Source organism: Octopus bimaculoides, chromosome 10, assembly GCF_046866305.1.
Source record: "Octopus bimaculoides isolate indiv1 chromosome 10, ASM4686630v1, whole genome shotgun sequence".
Taxonomy (NCBI): domain Eukaryota; kingdom Metazoa; phylum Mollusca; class Cephalopoda; order Octopoda; family Octopodidae; genus Octopus; species Octopus bimaculoides.
Window position 1 is genome coordinate 55,978,894 of NC_142937.1, and position 18,085 is coordinate 55,996,978.

Below are 18,085 nucleotides of genomic sequence, written 5' to 3' on the forward strand. Positions count from 1 at the left end.
GTGTGTGTATATAATTGTGTATACATGTGCATGTATGTGTGTATGCGTATGTATATATATGTATGTGTGTGTGGGTATATATATATATATATATATATATATATATATATATATATATATATATATATATATATATATATATATATGTAGATGTATGTATGTATGTTTGTAAGTATTTGTGTGTATATGTGTATGTATATATGTATATGTATGTAGTATATATGTGTGTATATATATGTATGAATGCATATGTATATATGTGTGATTAGGTTTTGTGTGTGTATATATATATATGTGTGTGTATATATATGTGTATATGTGTATGTGTGTATAGACTTGTATATGTATATGTATATAAATTCATATGGTTTTTTTATATATATATGTATTTGTATGTTTGTATGTATGTATGTGCATGTGTCTGTATATGTATATATATGTATACATGTATACATATGTATATGCGTATGTATTTGTTTGGTTATAGGCATAGATGCATATATATGTGTTTGTATATGTGTGTGTATATTTGTATTTATGTATATATGGGGATGGATATGCATTTATGTGTATTTGTGTATAGGTAGGTATGTGTGTGTATATGTGTAAATTTGTGTATGTGTGCGTATATATATATATGTGTATATGTGTATATAACTATGTGTATATGTATGTATATATATTTGTATGTTTGTGTTGTCCATCCTACTATCTGGTAGCGTCCAAATCTCTAACGGTTTTTTCAAATGAATCATGTCATAACATTATCCAACTATAGTTATCATACTCGGTCATAATGTCTTACATTTAGGATGATCCCCATGCATTTCCCTGAGGAGAAGTTTACATTTTTAACATCGCCGATTCCTATGGATCGCATAAATTGTAATTCTTCGAAACATATGTCGGAATAAAGTATGCAGTTATAACATGCGTTTTCTCCATTCCTTAAATGTTTATATATACTCAAATACCCAAAATATCAAGGAGTTTCTGCCTCACCAACAGGAATTACACCACAGTTATTTTGTGATCTTTGCTACCTTGGTTTCTATTAACCCATTTATTCTATCAGAATTATTATTTATTAGGATAGAATAAATACATATAATTAAATAATATATATATATATATATATATGTGTGTGTGTGTTAAAGATGATTTTTCCTATTAAGAATGTTGTCAATAACATCCCAGATTTAACTTACCTTTGGCTGATCCTAGCACTACTTTTAGTTGTTCCTTTGGAGTCCTGGCTTCCAATGTCTGACCGTGTCAGCTGCAATATATATATATGCAAATTAATTTAAAACAAAAATAATGAATGTTTTTTTTTGTAATTGAGTGTTGGTTATGAGAGTGGTTGTTGTTGCTGTGGTGGTAGTGGTGGTGGTGATTGTGGGGATTTTCTTGAAGGTAATATGTGAAGTAGAGGTGCTTATTTAAGATTATAATGATATTTGATGGTGGTGATGGTAGGATGAATAGTGATTAATATTTAAATGTCTGTAGTGGAGGATGTTGTGATAGTGGTGGTTGTGATGATGGTAGTGGCAGATGTTATGATGGTGATGATTCTTGAAATGATAGTGATTTTTGTGATGAAGATGATTGTGGTAGTGGAGATGGTAGTGATAGTGGTTGTGGTTATGGTGGTAATAGTTGTGAGGGTAGTGGCGGTAGTAGTTGTTGCTATGATAGTGATTATTGTGATGGTAGTGTTTGTGGTGATGGAGATAGTTGTGGTAATGACAGTGGTTTTGTGATGGTAGTAGTTGTTGTGATAGTAGTCATTGTTGTTTTGGTGGTTGTGATGGTGTTGACTGTTGTTGTTGTACTGATGGTGGTAGTTTTCTTATGTTTAAATTTTTAAAAAATGGTAAAGTTTCTATTCAAAGGAAACCGTATGGCACAAATCAATCACTACAGGGTAATATACAGAGAAGACAGTGTTTCCTATCTTTGAACACCATTTTGTGTCTAAGAACCCAACATTTAACACTCAACAACTGATTCAACTTTACTCAAACTCCAGGACATAGTTCATTTTTATAAACATAAACAACATTCTGGAACTATTCATTATTATGTTGGCTGAAAGTGGTTGGCTCAGTTCCTGTGTAACAAAACAACATCATTATTATCATTGTTTAACATCTGTTTTCCATGCTGGTATGGATTTGACTGTTTCACAGGAGCTGGCCAGCTGGAGAATTGCCTGGGCTCCATTTGTCTGTTTTGGCATGGTTTCCCTTGATGCCCTTCCTAATGCCAACCACTTTACAGAGTGTGTTGGGTGCTCTTTACATAACTTCAGCATGGATGCTTTTTAATGTGGTGCCAGCATGAGTGCATTTTATGTAGTGCCAACTCAAGTGCTTTTCATGTGGTGCTGGCACAAGTGCTTTGCACATAGTGCCAGCATGAATGAATTTTATGTGGCACCAGTATGAGACTCGTTTAAATGGTTACCTTGTCTCTATTTGATTTTTGTTAAGCATTGTTTAATAATATATGCTTCTTTGCAATACATGAATAATTTTGATTGATTTAAGTGATTGTGCTCATTACATGAACTGTGCTTGGACTTCATTATGAAGGACTTTGTTATCAGATCAAAGCTATGGAAACTGGAGATATGTACATTTAAGCCTCAATAATCTAAACATTAATTATCTATATTTCAGATTACCCAAACAAGATTTCAAAGTTTGTGAATAATCTAATTCACCATAACCCAAACTCAAGAATAATACTGGTACTATCATTTCCTATTTTGTTTTCAATAATTAAAGTTAATTTGAATTACTGATGGACATGTAAAAATGTAGCATCAAAGAGGTATTACAGACACTATTGTAACAGTTGTGCCTTTTGTTTACAATTATCAAAAGTACCTTGTGTCTGTTAGTTTTCTTGGTCATCTTATTTGAGTTCAGCTGGTCACTTACAACAGTGTTAAAAAAGATATAAACATGCAAAGCAGTGACAATATACAAACTTAGGATTAATTCAAATATTTTGAGAGATATTTGAATTCATTACAGGTTTCTTACTGTAGTTAGTCATGAAGAAAAAAAAAATTCTCACTTAAGACAAAAAAAAAAAATGTCAGTTCACATCGTTCTCTATTGAAGTGATGGATGTGTTTTTATCATAGGTGAGAAATTTTTCCCTGCAACAACAGGAAGTGAAAAGCCTTTTCAGATTCAAATATTTTTCTAATATACTTGAACTGATCATAAAACATTGGAACCAGGTTAACTTGTTTTTGATAGCAGAGTACTTTATGGAATAGTGGATAGAGATAAAAAATATGTTTGAATTATTCTCTATCTTTTATCTTTTATCTTTTACTTGTTTCAGCCTTTAGACTGTGGCCATGCTGGTTCACTGCCTTGAAGAATTTTTACTCAAATGAATCAACCCCAGTACTTTTTTTTTTAAACCTGGTACTTATTCTATCAACATCTTTTGCTGATTGCTAAGTTACAGGGACATAAACACACTGATACCAATTATCAGGAGGTGGTGGGGGACAAACACAGACACAAAGACACACACCCATAGATATACATATATTATATGTCGGGCTTCTTTCAGTTTCTGTCTACCAAATTTACTCACAAGACTTTGGTTGGCCTAAGACTATAGGAGAAGACACTTGCCTAAGGTGTCACATAGTAGGACTGAACCCAGAACCATGTGGCTGGGAAGCAAACTTCTTACCACAGTCACATATGTGCCTACATAACTTGGGCATGCTGATTTCAGCCAATTTTAACAAATTGATTATTGGTATGTTAGTATACAAAAGCTTAATCAGTGCAGTAATTAAGTTCAATATGGCTTCTTTGTCTGTGTTCACACCAATTATCTGAAGAATTACTTATCCAAACAAAATACTTCTCTTTTGTTTTATCTAGATACTTAAAAAGATCTAAATGTATAGGATTTATAAGAGTCTTGACGTTCTGAAAAAGGTAAGTGTTGCTTATATTTTAAGACAGAAGATAGATGGAGTATTGTAGATATGAACTCTCAAACTTTTCCTAGTTTTTATTTTTCATAAAAATCCTGTAAAAATGGTTTAACTAATAAATAAATCAAAGTACACAATAGTATTTACCTTGCGAACTGTTGTATTCTTTATATAAGACATTTCTGAATCTGTGATGACATCATGATAGAGAACCACCAGAGGGTCATAGTGTAATATTTCTTGTTTGAAATTCAAATATGGTACAAGTCTCTCTTGGAATGAACAGACAACACTGTTGGAGATTTGTGGCTTTTTTCATTTTATTTGTAAAAAATGTTTAAAAAATAAAAACAAATATAAATAAGAAACAATATGTACCTGTATATATGTGAAGGTATGTATGCATTTTTGATGTACATGCATGATTGTGTGTGTGTATAAAAATATACATACATAAACATATATATGGTTGTATTTACATGCGACTACTAGGATGATTTTCATTACCCAATAATATATTTAAATGAATTCTAGTTTCTAACTTTTGAAGGCTCAATATCTTATTAAACATTTTTCTGTAAAACAACAATTTGTTTTTGAAAAATTTAAAGTCTGAACATTTTGTTGAACCCTTTTACTGTAAAAAAGGAAATTTTTTCCATTTAAATTTCTTGTTTTTTAAGATTATAATATATCATTTATTATTTAGATTATCATTCAAGTACCATTGCCATCATTAACCCAATTTTTGGTTCACCTCCATACCACATTAAGGTGATTATTGGTTTTTATGGGGGTAAGGTCACCACTGATTTTTAATTTTTATTTTATAATGTACAGAAAACATATCTGATTATTTAGCCCCAGATCACTCCTGAGCTAGCAGACCTATGATCAAAGATGTTTCAGCTTGACCAGCCATTCTGTCTTTCTGAGACAGTACGAATAGAAATACATCATCAAATGTATCTTTTCTAAGAGACAATAGGAAGAGATTTGAAGACAATCTGGCTGCTATTTCTAACACCTTGAGTGATCATGTTGTCTCCATAATAATACCTGTACCTCCCTCTGTTCATGCTATTCAGGTTACCCTTGAGCTCAGTGAAAAAGAAAACAAGTACTAATTTAATGAATTAACAAGAATTCGGACAGTGTTAATTAAATTTGACCTGGCAATGATCACCGGAAAGAAGAGACAAGACATAACTAGAGAGAAGTCATGACCCGGTGGATGGTTTAACTTCTCTAGTATTGTGATATAGAGAGGAAAAGGTAGAGTAGACAGGAAAGAAAGGGTAGGAGGAAAAGTGTAAAAGAGACAGCTGAACAAAATGTGGATATGAAGAGGTTCTTGAGAAGATAATGTTAAAAAGATTTTTATTATTATTATAATTATAATTATTAATTATTATGTTATAAAATTTATATGAAAATAAAGGTTATAATACAATGAATATTTTAACAGAAAGTATATGCAATTTTAAACAAGTTTAAGAATGTTAATGGAAATTAAAAAATAAAAAAAATTGATATTTCTAATGTGTGGCGAGGTTATGGAATTATAGCCAAGGTCTGTTTGAGATTGACTCAACATTTTGTTGGGTCAAGCATGTCCATAAAAGATTTTAACTTCAGACTAAAATTGCAGTAACTTGCCTGCAAACAGTGTATATATACACTAAGTATGATATATAGATGGTTAGTACAGCTGATGATTCACCAGCCACAAACTTATATCAGCTGTAGGTATTATTTTTCAGCAGAATATTTGATTCCTCAGAGCAATAATCATCTGGCCAATATGTGTTAGAATCTTCTAGAGAGGGCTCCTGTGATAATTTGGTTTCTTATCAAAGGGATTATTCATCTGATTTATCTGATTTATTCTTTTTAAATCTACTGTATATTTTAGTATCTGAATGGATGTAGTAGGCGGACATGATGGACAGTTTGACAAGAAGTCAAGGTAAGTGGAGCATTAAGTAAAGAGATAAGGCATACCTTATCTCTTTAGTGCACACATTAAATAGATATTGTAAGTAGGAGGAAAATGATATATGGGAGGGTTGAATTCTTTACAAAACTAGATCTGATGTAGGATTGAGACACTAACAGTGACAACAACAATGATGATGATGATGATGATGGCACTGTAGACAACAATAGTGTCTATAATGGAGAGAACTGGAACTGGAAACTCTAATGATGACAATGATGATTATGAAGATAATGGTGAAGATGGAGATGACTATATTGGAAAGAACTGGAAGATATAAAGATGATGATGATGATGATGATGAAGGTAATGATGGTAGTGATAATGAAGATGATAAAAATGACAATGGCAGTGATGATAACAATGAAAATACCAAGAACAATGACAATGCTGATGATAGTAATAATGATTTCAAATGTTTGTTACAAGGGCAGTTTGGGGGAGGTTGATTAAGTTGATTACATTGACCCCAATGTTTCACTGGTTCTTAATTTATCGACCCAGAAAGGATGCAAGGCAAAGTCAACCTTGGCAGGATTTGAACTCAGAATGCAGTGACAGGCAAAATATCACTAAGCATTCCATCTGGTGTGCTAACAATTCTGCCTGCTGATGATAGCAATAATGATAATTATAATTATGAATATAATCATAATAATAAAGATGACAATGACTTTTGCATGTCTGTTAACTTTAAGTATTTTTCAAAAACGTATTACCTGTAACTGAGCCCGACACAATTTCTCAAAGTCATAGTAACCTATCCATTTTGGTGGTGGGCGAATCAATGGATGCAAAACTTGTTTGTTACTAGATTTCTGAAGATAATTCCGTAATTCTGTCTGCAACTGATTGTCATGGATACCACTCCCATTCTTCTTGACTGAAAAAATATCAACTCCTTAATTCTTTAGAAGGTTCTGATGATGCCAAAATCAGCACCATAACTTTGACAAAGTTGTTATTTCAATATATTGCTGTTGTTGTTGTTTATTTGTCATTTCTCTAATTGTATGGTTAGTAATGTTACAACTGTGATGTTTGATATACAAGGGGATGCTGAAAAGTTCCTGGCTTTAAGGGTATGGTGAAAGGCATGGTTGGAGGCCTAACCTTCTGAGTTCTTTTACTGGGCTTAGTAAAACTGAAGGACTGCTGCAATAAGTGAGTGAATCTGAGAGGCGAATATTTTGAATGATTAATTTATCTTCATGTATTATCTTTTATCCAAAGCCAAGGACTTTTCAGTACCCCCTCGTATATATATATATATATATATATATATATATGTCAAGCATGGTTGAGTATTGCCTCTCAACCACATGGTTTCAGCTTCTCACTACACGTCACAAGTGTGTTCTGCTATAAGCTCAGGCTGACCAAAGTCTTGTGATTGAATTTGGCAGGCAGAAGTTTCAGTTGTGTTTCTACTTGTGTGCAAAAGTACTCGTTCTTTTAATATTTATATTAAAGTCGACCAAAGCCTTATGAGTGGATTTGGTAGATGGAAACTGAAAGAAGCCCATTGTAAATAGATGTGTGTGTGTGTGTCTGTCTGTGTGTGTGTGTGTGTGTCTGTCTGTGTGTGTGTGTGTGTGTGTGTGTGTGTGTGTGTGTGTGTGTGTGTGTGTGTGTGTGTGTGTGTGTATCTGTGTTTGTAACCACCCACCATCACTTGACAACTGATGTTGATGTGTTTTCATTCCTGTAACTTAGCAATTCGGCAAAAGAGACCAATAGAATAGGTACTAGGCTTCCAAAGAATAAGTCCTGAAATCAATTTGTATGACTAAAACCCCCTTAAGGTGGTGCTCCAACATAGCCACTGTCAAGTGACTGAAACAAGTAAAAAGATAAAAGAATATATATATATATATATATATATATATATATATATATATATATATATATATATATATATATATATATATATATATATATATAGATAGATAGATAAAAAATAACGTCGACCACTAACGTGGACAATTAATGCGCTAGAAATAGATCACATCTTGTGTCTATTAAGACCTAAAAAGTTCTCAGACACAAGATGTGATCTATTTCTAGCGCATTAATTGTCCACGTTAGTGGTCGACGTTATTTTTTAAAATGTACCTTAATCCCCTGAGATTGCAGATAATATTTCTGAATCTCTTTGATTCTTTAAATGTGCTGGCCCCCTGATAATTAATCGATATTAATTAATATATTAATATATGACTAATTACCAGATCTTATAATTATATAGATAGATAGATAGATAGATAGATTGATAGATATGGCCAGTCTATGGGGTTACTCTGGGTTTCACGTCCATAAAGCAGTTAGCTTTACAGCATTTCTTCAAACCCTAGGCCTATGGCCTCTTTAGCAAGTGCCCTCTCTAGCAAGTACCCTCTCTAGCAAGTGCCCTCTCTAGAAAATGGACGAGGAAAAAACTTCATTACTCTATGTCAACAAGTCTTTTCCTCCTCCATAGGCCTAGGGTCTGAAAAAAAAAGATGCTGTAAACCTAAGTGGTTTATGGATGTGAATCTAAGAGTAACTGCATAGACCGGTTATATCTATCTTTATCTATATACTCTACTGCTCTATACCTTAGAGTGTGCTTCTTTTTTGGTTTTATAATTTACCAACGATGTGTGTGTGTGTGTGTGTGTGTGTTATGCTAAGAAATGGTGCACAATACCAGAATTTTCAATGTTTTAACCAAGGAAGGTCTTATGTAATGGATGGATTTTCTATTATATATTCCACAGACCTGAAATATACATATTAAATGATTTGTGCACGTGTGTGTGTGTGTGTGTGTGTGTGCATAGTTCAAATTTACAGAAAACAAAAGACAAAGACAGGTGAGAGAATAACAAGTGGGTGCATTAGTTTAATGCTTGGGAAGAATGGAAAAGTCTTTGACATGTTGAGCCTATGCTCTTCAACAGAAAAAATTGAGGGGAAAGAAAATGGAGAGAGAATGTATATATCATCATTATCATTGTCATTTAATGTCCATTGTCCATGTTTGCATGGGTTGGACGATTTGACCAGTGCTGACAAACTGGAAGGCTGCACCAGATTTTAGTCTGATTTGGCATGATTTCTATGGCTGGATGCCCTTCATAAACACCAAGAAAGTAACGGGTGCTTTCACATGCCACCAGTATGAATGCCATTTGCATAAAACCAGTATCTGCCACAGCTGCAATTTTACTTGGCTTAATGAGTCTTCTTCTCAAGCATGACATAATGCCAAAGGTCTCGGTCATTGCCTCCATGAGGCCCAACACTCAAAAAGAACTTTGCATGTGTCACCGGCATCAGCCATTTTGTCTCCATGAGGCCCAATGCTCAACCAGTGCTCTTTACATGCCACTGGCATAGATGCCAGTTACCTGACACCAACATCAGCCATGACTACAATTTCACTTGACTTGATGGGTCTTCTCAAGCACAGCACATCGCCAAAGGTCTTGGTCATTGATCATTTCCTCTGTGAGGCTCAAAGTTTGAAGATCATACTTCACCACCTTGTCCCATATCTTCCTGGATCTACCTCTACCATAGGCTCCCTCCACAGTTAAAGATCAGCTGTCCACGTCCATATGCAAGGGTTGGTAACAAGTATCGCGAAAAATTCAGGGTACAAGTAGGTTCATCAAGGATCAATCCTCAGCCCCCTCTTGTTCATCATAGTCCTCTAGACTATAACAGAGGAATTCAAGACAGGATGCCCCTGGGAGCTCCTCTATGCTGATGACCTTGCCCTTATAGCTGAATCACTACCAGGACTAGAAAAGAAGTTTCAGGTATGGAAGCAAGGTCTAGAATCGAAGGGCCTTAGAGTTAACCTAGCAAAAGCAAAAGTTTTAGTGAGTAGGAAGGCAGACAAATCCCAAATCCCTTCTGGTAGATGGCTCTGCTCGATTTGTAGAAAAAGCGTTGGTAGAAACTTCATAAGATGTACCCGGTGTAAGCTATGGACACATAAGAAGTGCAGCAATATCAGAGGAAGGTTAACAGGAAAAATAGTTTTTGTGTATGGAAGGTGCACAGGTACAATAAACACCAAAAATGTACAAAAAATAGATTCCATCACATGCCAGTGGGGATAACTAGAAGTAGTCGATATCTTCTGTTACCTACGTGACCAAGTCAGTAGCAGGGTTGATACTCTGAGAGCATAGCTGCAAGAATAAGAATAGCCTGGGCAAAGTTCAGAGAGCTCCGAACTTTGTTGGTAACAAAGGGCCTCTCACTCAGAGTGAAAGGCAGACTGTATGATGTCTGTGTATGAATAGCCATGCTACATGGTAATGAAACATGGGCTGTGATTGCTGAGGACATGCATGGGCTTGTAAGAAATGAAGCTAGTATGCTCCGCTGGATGTGTAATGTCAGTGTGCATGCATGACAAAGTGTATGTGTCCTGAGAGAAAAGTTGGACATAAGAAGCATCAGATGTAGTGTGTAAGAGAGACGACTCATTATTATGGTCACATGATGCGTATGGATGAGGACAGCTGTGTGAAGAAATGTCACACTCTAACGGTGGAGGGAACCTGTGGAAGAGCTAGACCTGGGAAGACATGGGATGAGGTGGCGAAGAACGATCTTTGAATGTTGGGCTTCGCAGAGGCAATGACATATGCTGTCAAGCCAAGTGAGATCGTAGTCATGGCTGGTGCCAGTGATGGTTAACTGGTCCATTAAAAGAACCCTTCAATTATTGGGTAATGTGCTGTGCTTGTGAAGACCTGTTGAATAGAGTGAAATCTTAGTTGTGGTCAATGCCAGTGCCATCTGACTGGCACCCATACTGGTGGCATGTAAAGTGTACCGTTCGGGTGTTAGGCCTCATGGAGATAGTGATGTGAAGCCGAGTGAGATCATAGTCATGGCCAATGCTAGTGTCGCATAACTAGCCTGTTAAAAGCACCCTTCAATCGTTGGGCGATATGTTATGCATGTGAAGATCTGTTGGACCGAATGAAATTTTTGTTGTGGCCGATGCCAGTGCCATCTAACTGGCATGTAAAAAGCACTATTCAAGCATTGGGCAGTGAAAGGTGACCAAGACCCTTGGTATTATATCATGCTTGTGTGGGCCTGTCAAGCCAAGTGAGACTGTAGTTGTGGCTGATGTTGGCGTCAGGTCAATGGCATCCATGCTGGCGGTACATAAAAATCCCCCACTACACTTTCAGAGTGGTTGGTGTCAGGAAAGGCATCCAGCCATAAAACCTTGCCAAATCAGATGGGAACCTGGTGCAGGTCTCCGGCTTACCAGTTTTCAGTCAAGCTGTCCAAACCATATGATGATGATGATGATGATAACCAAGAGAGAGAGAGAGAGAGTGGCCCAATTCTATCTCATTATTTTTATTACTATTCTTTCAGACTGGCAGCCTGAATTTTTGCAGTTTCATGGTGTACCCACCCTTCCCACCCCACCACTTGTACTGGGAGTCTTTATCCTCTGACTTCTATCAGATGTCTTTCCCCCTGAACACCTCCAAAGGCTTAATGCTCTCCCATCTCTACTTAAGGTTTATCTCCTATGCGATATAGTAATTATGAAGCACATAAAATGATGGTGCAGTGTATGCAGGTTGAAGGCTATTCTATGGTTATGAGTTCTGCCAAATGCAAGCTTTCTTTTCAGGTATCTGATGCGGCTGTCTCTCATCCCAGGGTTACACAGGTCCACACCTTCCACACCCTCAGAGTTGGGACACTTAATGTTGGCATATTGAAAGGTAGGTCCGGTGAGATTGTTGAGATGTTTGAACGGAAATGTGTAGATCTGTGCTGCATCCAAGAAGTAAGATGGAGAAGTTCTGCTAGGTTCCTCACAGGCAAAGAACATAGGTATAAGATTTTCTGGGTAAAGAACACTGACAGGTTTGGGGACGTGGGTATACTTCGTGTGGAGAAATGGGTTGATTAGGTAATTGAGGTAGACAGAGTCTGTGATAGAATACTTAAGCTTAGATTAGTGCTGCAACATGGATTAGCAACCGTTATCTCAGCTTATGCCCCTCAGCCAGGACTACATGATAAGGACCTTCTCTTTGTGGCTGGTGACTTCAATGGGCATGTTGGACAACATGCAGGGGGCTTCCATGGCATACATGGTGGCTATGGTTTTGGTTCTTGCAATGAGGAGAGAACCAGGCTGCTGGAGTTCTGTGATGCAAATGATTTTATGGTTTGCAATACCAACTTCAGGAAACCTGCCAGTCACCTAATCATCTACCAGTCTGGTGGACACACTAATCAAATTGACATCCTCGCCAAGAAACAGGAAAGATGGCTACTTATAAATGCCAAAACCTTCTCAGGTGAAGAATGCACCCACAACATAGATTAGTAGTTAACGACTTCAGGATCAGGGCTAAATGGATGCCCAGAAGACTACCAGCATGGAAAAGAAGGGTCTGGTAGCTTAAGGATCCTGTGAATGGACAGAGATTTTGAGATGTATTACTCAAAGCTTTTGACAAAATAGAGGAGGATATAGCATCATATGATGTGGAAGACAACTGAAGGCTCCTATAGGACAACCTGTTGAGGGTTACTGATCAGATCTGTGGATGGTGCAAAGTCCCCTCTCGACCCAAGGTAACATGGTGGTGAAACAATGTAGTTGACAGGGCCATTAGGGAAAAGAAAGGGCATGAGAAAACTGGAAGAACAGTGGTAGCAAGGAATTGTATCAGATTGCCAGAAGGGAAGCTAGGAGACAGGTTTACTTAGCCAGAGGGAAAGCAGATAAGAAAAAATTTGCCAATGTTCTGCTTCATGAGGACCAAAGACTTGAAGTGTTTCATGTTGCAAGACAGTGTGTGAGAGAGAAATGTGATGTCATAGAAGAGAAATGTGTTCGCATAGATGATGGCTCACTTGCATTTAATGAGGCTGCAAAGAGAGAGATACTTGGAGATGCTACTATGAAAGGATGCTAAATGAAGAGAATGAATGGGAGAAAGAGAGTCTGCCGTATGTCGACCCAACAGAGGGACCAGCTATCCGAATTGACAGTACCTTGGTAGATAAAGCAATTAAGGGTATGAAGACAGGGAAAGCCCCTGGCTCATCAGGAATCACCACAGAGATGCTCAAAATGTCTGGCGGTGTTGGCTATATTCTTGTCACCAGTATAGTCTATCAGGTAATACATAAAGGAGTCATACAAAAGTCATCACCTTTACAAAAGTAAAGGTGATGCATTAGATACGAATAATTACAGAGGTATCAAATTGTTGGATCAGGTGATGAAAGTCACGGAGAGTGTCATAGCCCAACTAATTAGGGAGAGAGTTAGTTTAGACACGATACAGTTTGGGTTTGTGCCAGGGAAAAGCACCACTGATGCTATATTTCTGGTAAGACAGCTGCAGGAGAAATACCTAGCCAAAGTCAAACCTCTGTACCTGGCTTTCGTTGACATGGAGAAAGCCTTTGACAGGATCCCTTATCTAGTGGTCAATGCGGAAACTAGGGATAGATGAGTGGTTAGTGAGAGCTGTACAAGCCATGTATGGGGATACAATCAGTAAGGTAAGGGTTAGCAACAAGTATAGTGAAGAATTCTGGGTAGGGATAGGGGTCCACCAAGGATCAGTCCTCAGCCCCCCCCCTCTTATTCATCATAGTCCTCCAAGCAATAACAGAGGAATTCAAGACAGGATGCCCCTGGGAGCTTCTCTATGCTGATAACCTTTCTCTAATACAGGACATCACCAACAGTAAACATGAAATACGTGAACAAATGAACGAGAGAAACAAATGGAAAACAGGACAAGTAATATAAAGACCAACCCTTCATCAGTTGAGCATATATATATATATATATATATATATATATATATATATATATATACATATTCACACACACACACATGTGTATATGTTTATGATGGGGTAGCCAAAAGTAACTGGAAATGTTCTCTGTAGGACAAGCCTGTTGTAGTTCAGGCTTCTACCGCTAGAAGTCACATGATGCAACCCTCAGGCATCAGTGTGCTGACTAGTGGCATCGAGTGAAGTTGTGCTGCCACGTGGTGCATCTTTGTTTTGTAGTACTTTTCCCCTGTTTGTTGATTTTTGCAATGGTCTAAATGAAGGAACAGTATGCTTCTATGAAATTCTGTTTTCTGATGGGGAAAACAATGGGTGAAACAATTCTCAAGCTTCTAACAGCTTATAAGGACGCTGCCATGAGCAAAACACAAGCCTATGAGTGGTTTTCATGCTTTAGGAACGGTCACTTGTTGGCTAAAGATCAACCTCGTCCAGGGCGTCTGTTGACCCCCCCACCCCAAAACAAATGAAAACATCATGAAAATTCATGAACTGATCTAGGAGGACCATCACTGAACAATTGATGAACTTGTTGATATAACTGGTATGTCCAGGAGCACCTTCCAATGAATTTTAAGTAATGAATTGTGAATGGAAAGAGTTGCAGCAATATTTGTGTCTCACTTGCTCACAGAAGATCAAAAGCAATCACAACTGAATGCAATCTGTGAACTGAAAGAAGAGTTGGAAGTTGATCCAGCCATTTTTTCGAAGGTCATCACTGGTGAGGAAAGCTGGTGCTGCAGTATTTGCAGATGTAGAAGAGATGAAAAAAAACAACACTGACATTGAAAGGCATCACTTCACAAGAGTTCCAGAACTGCTCCAAAAAGTAGAAAACACATCCAGACTGATGCATTGCTTCAAATGGATGATATTCTGAAGACAATAATTATCTGAAACCTTCTTTTGAGAAAGGAGATGGTTTCTAACAAAGATACAAAGCTCCTCATCAGAATGTAAATAAAAAAACAAATTCACATTTTAAACTTGAGAAAAGTCTTGTATATTTTCACTGTTCTACTTATAGATAGTATTTTTAATGTATGAATTAGCTGGTTGATTTAATTTTATGAAAACCCTAGTTTATGATGTATGCGTGCGTGTGTGTGTGTTTGTATGTGTGTGTATGTGTGTAAAACAACTTTCTCCCTAAGATTTTTTTATTAGGTCTTCATCAATTCATTCAAAATTGTACTCACCAATCAACTGTTGGACAGAATCAGCTGAAAGATCTGGTCTTCCAAGCTACAAAATAAAGTAAAAATCAGCCAAATATTTTCATTGAATCCATTCCATCACACACTGCACTATTTAAGAAAGCACATCTCTATCATTTTATACATCTCCAATGTTAATCCTAAGTTATTCTTTTCAGATAATGATGGTCATGATTTAAAACAGCTTAATCTTGGGCAGACATCTTAATCCTGGATTCTGAGGCAGGTGTTGTATGTGTTGCTGATATAGCACACACTTTTAGGGATCGCTTCCTCTCATCTCATTTCTGGGTGAGGTTTACCATACTGCTCATTAGTTATTTCAGTTCCTCTCTGCTAGGAGATCTGGATCAATCCAGACCCAATTGTTTTAACAGGCACTAAGGGTCCATCACCCTGGATGCTAGCTGGTGTGGGTGTGTCTCTCCAGGTGCCAAGTTGCAAGTCTTCTGACTTGTGGTTGATCAAATTGAAGATTTCGGATTGATCCAAATAGACCAGAACTCCATCACAGCCACATTCATTATCTACCTCTTCTATGATGTATCAGATTGGTTAGAGGTTGTCATGGATAGATCTGCCAAGAATCACACAGACCTGCATGCTTTTGGTCACACTATATCAATGGTAAGTGCCAACCTCTTCATGAGCACCTTGGACAACATCTTAAACTCTACATACTTTGCAGAGTAATAAACCAGAAATAGTTAATGATATCACCTTTGTTTGCAGCCTTCTTCAGCTGCACCACCACTACCTGGTTAACACAATTGGAAATGTCCCCAGTCGCTTAGTAATTGTGACAGATGTCTGCTAAAAAACATGTATCCTTAAAACTCACAACAGATAGACCATCCAAACAAAGTGATTTACTTTTTTTTACACCTGCCACTCACTAGCAAATGTACCTCAGCTACTGTAATTGTTTTTTGTAAGATTCCACCTCTTCTACTAAGAATTATGGAAGGCTGTCGAAATAGGTGCCATTTCCAGTTCACAACTACTCCCTGTTAGAAACCAGAAACTTAGAATCAGGTAAGTGTCTGTTGCTGCCCACCAAAAATATAACTGTGTCTTTGTTGTCATGTGACATCTCTATCAACAGGACCTACTGAATATCATTCCCACTTTCAGGTGTAAGAGTACACATCTTATCTTTGATAATGCAACTTTTGAGCTTTACATAGAAAAAATGCCGCAGTGCCATTTTCACTGCTAGTACATTGTTTTTTTTTTTTGATGTTTTTTATGGTCTCCTCTTTTAATCAGGTAATTCCTTCTCTAATCTGTTGCTATGCTGGATTGAAAAAATCTCCCCAAAGTCCACTATTTATATAAAGCTTTCACCCATTTTCTTATTGTTTTGTAACTTTATTAAGTCCACTACCACATGTATTGTAACCCTTATTTATATACTGTTGTAAGTTTGAAAGGGTCTTGGTACCGATAATAAAGAAATTTATGTTGTTATTTTACTACTGTCCTCGTTGTTTTTGAGTCCTTGTGGTCAATAAAAAGACAGTTATTGTTATTATTGTTAATGTTGTTGTTGTTACTGTTATGTGTGAGTTCTTGACAAACAAACAAATAAAAAAGACAGAAATACTGCACAATTACCTTATAAAGCATAGCTGCCATTGACTTATGGGCTTTAGTGAGTAAATGTTGTGATGCTGTGTCTGTACCAAGTATACTAATGGTATAATTATACCATTTCACAGCTTCCCACTCCATTTCCATGTCCTGGGCCACATCAGCAATGCTAAGGTATTGTGTCGTCTCTAAAGCCATAGTTCTCTTTCCCAGCAGATTCCCTCTTGCCAGTTGATACAGTGGTACTTGGTATATTTCTACAATCCGTAGAAGTCCAAGTGATGCCCCCTCAAGGTCATCTGTGTCTGGCCACATTTCTGAGTCTTGTATGAATTTGGCAGTGTGTAAGAATTCTATAACAAAAGAATATGTTAAGTAATGGCATTGCTCCAGCATGGCACCACCCAGAGGCTGGAACCAGTAAAATAGTAAATGCAAAATATGTAAATAAGTTGGATATTTAAGAATTTTAAGTAGTGGCAGGATTAGAAACTAAAGCTGCTTGGTGCAATATTGGTTTCAAATTTTGGCACAAGGCCATCAATTTTAGGGGAAGGAAAAGTTAATTATATTGACCCCAGTATACAACTGATACTTATTTTATCAACCCCGAAAAGATGAATGGCAAAGTCAACCTTGGCAGCATTTGAACTTAGAATGTAAACATGGATGAAATAATACTAAGCATTTTGTTTGGCAAGCTAATGATTCTGCCAGCTTTCTGCCTTTATGTCCAGTGACATAAATCAGAGACAGTGATCAAGAATGTTGCGGAGTTACTTCTTTTAACTTCTCCTCTCATACTGATATTTACTATCAACTACACCACCTTTGCACATCATTCACTACATAACCTTCTTCACTCATCTCCAACCACTTATTACTCTCCTCCCAATCTCCTATGTATTTATCCAGCCACCCCTCCTCATCCTCAGTCTGTATTCTCTCTTATAATCATCTTCTTGCACCTTGAGAGTATGCTCTGTCATCTACCAACTTATCTTCTTCCCAGATATCCACATTGTCCTTACATAATGCAGGGTAGCCATGTATTTCTTTTATAACAAGACACTTGTACCTGTCCCTCTGTTATACTTTGACCCCTCCACACTTGGCATAAAGCCACGTCCACCCTCTCCTACAACCCCACTCAGCTGAGGGGATTTCTTCTTTCCCTTTGTTTTGCAAGTTACTTGGTAACTTTTTTGATCTTCCAAAGTCATCTTGGTGTATAAGACAATCTACTCATTTTGACTAAATTTTGGTCTGAAAAATTCAACTTGTATGCTAGAAATTCGATGTGTGTATGTGTGTGTGTGTATATATATATGCACATATTTTTGAAAGCAAAGTTTTTAGTTTTTCATCACATATTTAATCTTATTTAATTAAATCTAAACAAAATTTTTTACAAAATCCATCATTGAC

General features: G+C 36.8%; 1 protein-coding gene across 1 annotated transcript in view; it reads right to left on the reverse strand.

The window, feature by feature from the left end:
- The window catches only part of LOC106881235 (prolyl 4-hydroxylase subunit alpha-3), a 59,690-nt gene that overhangs the window by 38,670 nt on the left and 2,935 nt on the right, over window positions 1-18,085 (reverse strand). Inside the window, exons 3-7 of the mRNA XM_052971004.2 lie at window positions 16,682-17,010; window positions 15,047-15,092; window positions 6,701-6,864; window positions 4,130-4,291; window positions 1,209-1,279 (exon numbers count right to left, since the gene is read on the reverse strand). Of these exons, the coding sequence (XP_052826964.2) occupies window positions 1,209-1,279; window positions 4,130-4,291; window positions 6,701-6,864; window positions 15,047-15,092; window positions 16,682-17,010 (772 nt within the window). The remainder of the gene's footprint in view (window positions 1-1,208; window positions 1,280-4,129; window positions 4,292-6,700; window positions 6,865-15,046; window positions 15,093-16,681; window positions 17,011-18,085) is intronic.